Source organism: Poecilia latipinna, unplaced genomic scaffold (assembly GCF_001443285.1).
Source record: "Poecilia latipinna isolate Pla-1442-1.1 unplaced genomic scaffold, P_latipinna-1.0 Scaffold856, whole genome shotgun sequence".
NCBI classification, from domain to species: Eukaryota; Metazoa; Chordata; class Actinopteri; order Cyprinodontiformes; family Poeciliidae; genus Poecilia; species Poecilia latipinna.
The window spans coordinates 127466-135206 of NW_015113472.1; the positions used below are offsets into that span (position 1 = coordinate 127466).

Sequence of the window (7741 nt, forward strand, 5' to 3'; positions counted from 1 at the left end):
CAGATGTTTTGACCCTAGATGCTAATGCTAACAGCTAGTCAGACAGCACTCAAGACCAAAGTGAACTTCTAAAGTTTTATGATTCTTTAAACTGTTCTCATGTTTGCATTATACAGTTACCAAAAGGAACTTTCTTTTAAGAAAAGTGGACTTTAGTAGACTGCTTTGTTGTTGAAGATTTTAAAGTTTTTCTAGATCTAAAATATAATATGTGCACTTTAAACAGAAGCCATTGTTTTTCTTTTCTTTTTTTTTACATGAGAAATGGAGGTAGAAGGTGGTGCATAAAAAGTTTCATTTTGTCATTTTGAAGAAATTGATAAATATTTCCAGAGGTCATCAAAGGCCAACCAGCCCCCCCTCCATTCACAAAATCAAACACAATTTGGTGTCCAATTGTGCTACATTTGTGCAGCAACAATTTTGTAGCAGGGTTCCACTGTAATGTTTTTGATTTTTACATTGACTTACTGTTAAATCAGACAGAGATGTAGATCTGCTCAAAATTGCCTCAAATGTTCCATTTTGTGTATGATTTTCTTTCAGGAAGATCTTTGGTGGTGCACCACCTCCAGCTTCCATTTCCTGTCAATAATAATCAGGTTCAGTGTATCTTCTGACAGACGTGGTGCCAGCTTAAAAGTCGGAAGAAAATTGGGTTTGCAGTGTTAAATTAGTCAAACTTGAGTTGTTTTAGGAATGTAGAAGTACGCTTTACCATTTTCCATCCATCAGTCATCTGATGACCAGCTCCTCACCTTATTATTGTTACCTGCCATCTGTTTGATTGATTGATTCCTTTCTGAAGCAGTGCTCCTAAAGACAGGTGCATCTCAATAAATTAGAACATCATTAATGCACACAAAAACATTTATTGCATTATTGAAATAAACAGTACTAAAAATGATATTGTGCCCCAAATTACCATTTGTTGTGGAAAATTCACAAGAAGCTGAACACTTCCCTAAACCGTGATTTAGGCCCACTAAGCAGCAGTTCAGGTTTTTCTGATGTTCTTGGTTCAGGTGTTCCCTGTACAATGTTCTCCTTCCACACAATTTTCCAATAATATCCTTAAATGCAGTGCTCAACTTGCTCTTTTTATTGAGGAGTCAATCGATGCTTGCTGAACAACAGTCAAGGCAGCAAACTTTACTGTGACTGATTTTATTTTGAACACAGATTAAAAAGTCAAAAATAAAACAAGAAAACAAAGAAAAAGCCCAAAAGGGAGTAAAAAAAACATATTCTCATACCTCCACTACTTGCTTTTATATTCAAGTACAAATTTGTGTTATTCACACATTTGATACAATTCAGATTACAACATCTACAAACAAGATTGTGAAGACCACAACATGTAAAAAAAAAAAAAAAAAAATTGATAAATATTCACATTTTCTGGGAAACAGTTTTTTTGGTTTGTTTGTTTTTAAATGGCCAGAAATAAAAAGATTTCTTTGGGATGCACCTGTGTACCGTAACTAATTTTCAACAAGTAGCAGCTATAATGTAGACTGTCACACATTTTACTGTTTCATGGCATCACACTAACCCTTCATGTTATTGACTCTGATTGCATTTAATACAACAAACAGAGAAGTGACAATAACAGCCGCTGACACGTTTTATCTGCAGATGTTTGGAAACTGGACATTTGGGACTCTGGTCTTCACTGTACTCGTTTTCACCGTTACATTCAAGGTAACGCAATAATAGCAGGTTATGTTAAAGCTGCCGTTACGAGCGGACATTTACCTGTCTTGTTTTCTTTTAGTTGGCTCTCGATACTCATTACTGGACGTGGATCAACCATTTTGTCATCTGGGGCTCGCTTGTCTTCTTTGTAGTCTTCTCTCTGCTGTGGGGAGGAATTATTTGGTAAATTAAAAATGTATATATAGCATATTGCTTTATAAATAACTATGTTTGTGTCTAATTTCTTTTCTTTTCTTTCCTCCAGGCCTTTCCTGAACTACCAGCGGATGTACTACGTGTTCATGCAGATGCTGTCCAGCGGTCCGGCCTGGCTCAGCATCATCCTGCTGATCACAGCCAGTCTGCTGCCGGATGTGGTGAAGAAGGTGTTCTGGAGGGCGCTGTGGCCCACCACCACTGAACGCATACAGGTGCGTACTACACACACACAAACCTCACCTACCGTCTCGCATATTTACTCATTAGAGGTACCTGTTGTACAGGTAACGCCTGTTTAGTTGTGTTGTCAACAGGCTTCACAATCATTATAAATCATAACAAAACCATTCACTTTGAAGAGAAAATGTAAATATCTTTTTCGTTTCTTGGTTATTTTCACTAAATGAAATACCTAAAGTAGAACAACTTCCATCGTCACCTGTAGTTATGATCAGGTTTCACTGCAAACTCCTGATGTTTGCAGTAACTTTTATTACCAGTGATGACATATGTAGAACCGGTAATTGTGCCTGAGCAGATGAATGCTAGGCCGGGTTACGTCCCTGCTGTGGTGGCTGCCAGCCTTTAATCCTTTGTGTCCTTTGCTCCTTTTATTACTTAGATAAGTACAATGTTTTATTTTTGGCTGCTAACACTATGAATGTCTCACTTATGAAGAATCATGTGTCGCTACTCTGAGTTTCCTTTGATAGAAACGTTTGACTCTACTTTGAATAATATGTTACACACTGCAAAAACATATAAGCTTGTTTTAAGTCCTTAATATTGATGGAAAAAGTAATGAGTGAAGTAATCTGCCAGTGGAAATAGACATTTTTCCCATATTTCTAGTTAAAATGTGTTGTTCCAATGGCTAACTATGTCACTCATATCTTCCACTTTTTCATCAACATTAAGAAGCTTATTTATACAAGCTCCTATATCTTACTGAAAAGTTACTTCCAAGTTATTTGTCTCTTACATAAAATGTAATAAAAATACTTAGATAAGATTTAGACTTTTCAGAGATACTGTAAATATTTTGAGTTTGAGATGCTATCAAAACATCTATAGTGGCACATGAAGCTCATCTCTCCATTGAATGACCTCTTGTGTGTTTTAAGAAAAAAAGAGAGATCTCTATTACTGAGACTTAATTATTTATTAAAATTAATACAAAATTGTAAAGCACATTTATGGTAATAAGCTAAACAGTCACTCATTTTTGCTTCCACTCTCTTAAAACTGATGGTGTGACCTCTTGACCTACAAAGTTGTAACTCTTTCCTTTTCCTCCTCCCTCGACCCTGCTGGCTCCTGCTCCTCCTCTACGCCCCTCTCTCCTCCTCTGTGAAAGGCTAAGCGTCGGTGCCTTGCCTCCGAGCCTTCCACCATCTTCATGCTGTCTCAGACCTCCAGCAGAATCAGTTTCTAACCCTAGTCCTCCATGAGGTGATCCTCTGCCTTTCCTCTTCCTGTTCCATTGTCGCCCTTTTCCTGCATCTCCTTCCGGCTTCCTTTGTACGCTGTCAAGCCCGTGCTTTTTTTCTTTTCCAACTGCGTCGCTTTAAAATGTCTTCCCAAACACAGGATGTTTGCTTGTGTATCCACAGCATGGCAGAGATATGACAAGGTTTGAGAGGGCCCTGGCCTCCCACAGTTCAGACTCATTACTAGATGGAATAGCTCTCACAGAAACCTAAAAGGTTACCCCACACGGTAAAGCTTCAAGTTGGTGGAGTGATTTTTATTTATGTATTATTTTATTTCCTTTTTGCCAGGGTGTGATGCTTTACTCGCATAAATCTGGGATTTCAAATTGTCATCAAACACAATCCATCAGGAAATGTGAACCACTCATATCTCTTGAACTTTTTCACGTTAGAACAAACTTTTCTGCCAGGGTTGTCAAACTCATTTACAATTTGGGCAATTTGTTATTAGAGCCTATTAAAAAATTAAACTATTAAAAAATTATTAAATAGCAGTGAGTTCTTAAAATTAATATTGAACATCTTTTCACATTCATGTAATTTAGCAAAATATTTGAAGCACACTTGAAGGTACAGAGGGCCACATTAATAGCTACGGTGGGCTAGATTTGGTCCCCGGACCTTCATTTTGACCCCTGTGCTTCAATGTACTTTGGATAATTATGCAGTGTTCACATTAAATCACAATAAAACACAATTGTATACAGTGAAAGGTGAAAAAGTTCAAAAGTTATGAAGACCTGTCAAGCTTTGATTTCTCATATGAGGGTTTGGCGCCATCTGGTGGCGGGTTTATATGGCTGCAGAAACAGAAGTGCGTTTATTCAGATTGCAGTGTCTTGCATGCTCAGTGGTCGGATTTGCATTTGCATGATTTATTTTTCTGAAATTTTTTGGTTTGCTTTGCTAACCCATGTGAAGGTGACATTACGGTGGTACAGCTTTCCCCATTAGATTCAGCTAATTTGCATATTTAGTTGTATTTTATGAAGCTTCAAGAAATGTTTGTTACAGCCATGTCACCTTCACCTGCTCTCTTAAAACTACTTGCAGCACTCCAAATGTTTTCGTCTTATCTTTGTTCTTTCATTCCTCACACAGAGCGCCGATAAGCTCTACAAGGGCCAGCTGTCAGAGTTCACGCCCCTGGCGGCTCTCCACCCTCCGCCCAGGGCCGGTGACCACCAGCGAGGCTCTGGAACCCAAAGGAACCCTCAAAGGTCTGACACCCCAAACAAGAAAGTCATGTTCACACGTTGGCAAAGAGCGCCAGACTACCGCACCTTCACCCCCTTGCTCCGATTTACTGATGGCTCCCGACTCTCGAGGCCAGGGAACGCCTCCAGTGGGGCGGGGCCAGAGACCTCAGTCTAATTTATTTTGTTTTTGTGGGGTGTTTTTTTTTTTTTTTATAAATACGTTTTCAAATAAAAAGGAGCTGAACTGAGCAAAAAAGGGTTTGTCTTTAACCTCCCAGAGCCTCTGAGCTGGAGTCGGACATGTTGCCACATTGGGACTCGGTGGATTTAAGTCGCAACCCTCAAAACAGAGACTCGAGAACTGTGATTTCACTCTAAAATATGTGCACTGGCCCTTTAACAGTATCTGCCTTCAGTGGCAGCTAAAGTGTACTTCATCTGTTATTTCTTTGAACTGTTTTTACGCATTGAGTGGGATTATTATCATTATTATTATTATAGTGACTCATCTCATTCTGTCGTCTTCAGCTGCTTCATCTCTTCCTCTCTCCTCTCTGCCCCGACCGTCTCTCTCTAGGAATAACTGCTGTTGGCTGTGTGCAAACATGTTATCCAGAAACTCTCCGTAGGGCTCTGCGCGCAGATCCTACTGCACTGTAAGGAGGCGTGTAGCAGAGAAGGAAAGCCTGAACGCCAGAGAATCAGTCGGTCCTTGTTTGGGAAAGTCTCTGACGCACAAACAAAAGAAAAACAAAGACCGACTTTGACTCCATTTTCAGGCTTTCCTGCTACCTGTAGGTAGTGCTGTCTGGGCTAGATGTGTCGTAAAGCTAGACGGTCTTATGTTCAGAGCTTCAGGTTGTATAAACGCTCCTTATTTAGCTGTTAGAGATCAGAGATGCACCAATCAGATCCAGATTTCTGGTTTTCATTGAGATCTGACCTGTAGATTCCAGAGTTTTCATTTTAAATGAAACTGTTACAAGATTATGCCCATTTTTATGGATCAAAGTACATCTCTTTGGCCTTTTTATGATCTATTTAAACTAATAAAAAGTAAATTGAGGTACAAGATTTTGCTTAATGTGTGAACAGTAGCTGATTCAGAAAGATTGTTGCATCTCTAGTAGAAATGGTTCAGTGTTGCCTTGTTTGTTTGCTTATCAAAGCATCTAAAAATAATTCCTAAATCAAAGAAACTCAAAGTGCCCCAAAGTCTTAATGCCTTTACTAAAAACTTTCTTCTGAAGTAGGTACCCCATCAGATTGCCAAAAAAAGTTTGATAACAGCTTCAGTGATAATAAAACAAACCTAATGTCAATTTAATAATGCCTTGACGGTTTATAAACCTTTTATTATCCATTTCAGGCACCAAAAGATTATTCACAATAAGAACAGGGAAATTTATCATTCACACTATATGAAAACTTTGGCCTTAACTAAGAACTCCAAAGTATCACTGTATTTACAACAAGAACAAAATGACCTAAATACATTTATTTAAAAATAAAATGCAATAATTATTCCTACTGCTGCTTATTATAGTTATAATTATATGTAGACAGACTCAACCAAAACATTTAATCTTAGTAGTTTCCAGTTGCTTGTTGCACAAAAGATATTTTTTTATTATGTGGTTTAAGTTGGAGTTGATTTTTAGATGGCTGATTATTCTAGGTTTCTTCTCAGGTAGCTAGCCTGCAGTCTGCTGCTGAACAGACGTGGTGCTGCCAGCTTGTTAGATCACCAAAATCCCCTTCATAGAGGATCTTTGTAGCAGAGTGCTTACTACATCCCGTTATTGTGTCGCCTCACACCCATCTCGGTTATTAACTCGGTCAAGAAGGTCATTTTTGGTCAAGAAAATGGCCTTCTAGATGGTGCCATTACAGATGTGAGGTCACATTTCATATTTGGACATGCTTCCTGTTCTCAAAAGGCTTTTCTTTTTTTCAGAATAGTGCATTTTAAAATGACTTTTCTGCTTTGAAAACTAATAAAATGACTGAGAAGCATTTTAAAAAAATCATTTTTAGGTGTTTTTGCTCTGAATATGATTTGAGTTTATTACTAATTCAAGTTAAAAAAAAAAAAAGCCACACAAACCTAAACCTGTGTTAAAAATGAAACAAATCCCCAACTCCTAAAGTCAGATTAAAGTCTGCTGTTTTTTTTTTTTTCAAAAGCCATAAAATAATGTTACAATTCTCCTCTCTCTTTGTAGCTGTGTCTCTCTTTTTCTCTTCTTCTGTGCTGGTGAAATCCTGTGGAAGGTTTCCCACCTCTGCTACATCCATCTGTCTTATCATCATCATCATCACCATCCACTGTCCTGCTCCTCCTTTGCCACATTCCTCCATTGATTCATCTCTCCATCCATCATGAGACAGAGCAGAGATGCTGTTTTGATGACTTGATTAGGACCTCGATGAACCAAAGCCTTGTTGCTGCTACAGTAGAGATACTTTTAGCTGCTTTACGTTAGGTGCCTTGTGCTAGTTTATGAGATAAATGATTGTTTAAATGCTTTACGGTGCATCAATGCATGTTGTTGGAGCATTTAGATGGTACAACGGCTCTGCAAAGCATGGCTGCATAGAAGCAAACATGGGGAAATAAGTTGAAAAGCGAGTTTAAGTTGATACCAAGTCGGCGACCAAATTAGCTATGACTTCCACCAAAACAATACGACTACTTAGTATCTGTTTCTGTGTTATTTATATGCCTGCCTCTGAGACGTTTGTATTACTTTTAGTTCTGTAAAGGACATTTTTGTAAAACATGGATTATACCTGGTGTCTTGGTTTCCTGCTTTAACTCTTAGAATTAAAGCAAATGCTGGATTTTTACAACTAGAATTCAGTTTTTGCTTTCAAACACTTCAAATCCAAAATGAAATCAACGAACATCCAAATTCAGAAATAAAGAAAATCAGCTCTACCAGCTAAAGACTTAATATTTTGACACAAATCTTTACTGTTCTTCTATAATTCCTGACGTCTTTATCTTTTTTGTATTTCAGATATATGCAGTAAACAAACGTAGATTGACATATAAAATGTGTGAAAAGCTGCATAGTAAATCCCATCTTTTATTTCGGTAACATATTCTTATATAGGAAATTTCAGCAA

General features: G+C 37.9%; 1 protein-coding gene across 9 annotated transcripts in view; it reads left to right on the top strand.

The window, feature by feature from the left end:
- atp11a (ATPase phospholipid transporting 11A) overlaps nucleotides 1-6921 on the top strand; it is a 39004-nt gene extending 32083 nt beyond the window's left edge. For 2 of the 9 annotated variants that reach the window (XM_015048023.1, XM_015048026.1), the window contains 5 exons: nucleotides 1639-1704; nucleotides 1778-1881; nucleotides 1964-2129; nucleotides 3275-3369; nucleotides 4512-4597. In XM_015048023.1, the coding sequence (XP_014903509.1) occupies nucleotides 1639-1704; nucleotides 1778-1881; nucleotides 1964-2129; nucleotides 3275-3352 (414 nt within the window). In that variant the 3' untranslated portion in view covers nucleotides 3353-3369; nucleotides 4512-4597. Of the gene's footprint in view, nucleotides 1-1638; nucleotides 1705-1777; nucleotides 1882-1963; nucleotides 2130-3274; nucleotides 3370-3530; nucleotides 3637-4511; nucleotides 6722-6834 lie in introns of those variants that run through there. The other 7 variants (XM_015048018.1, XM_015048019.1, XM_015048021.1 and 4 more) reach the window with 6 other exon arrangements.
- The last annotated feature ends 820 nt before the right edge of the window (nucleotides 6922-7741 follow it).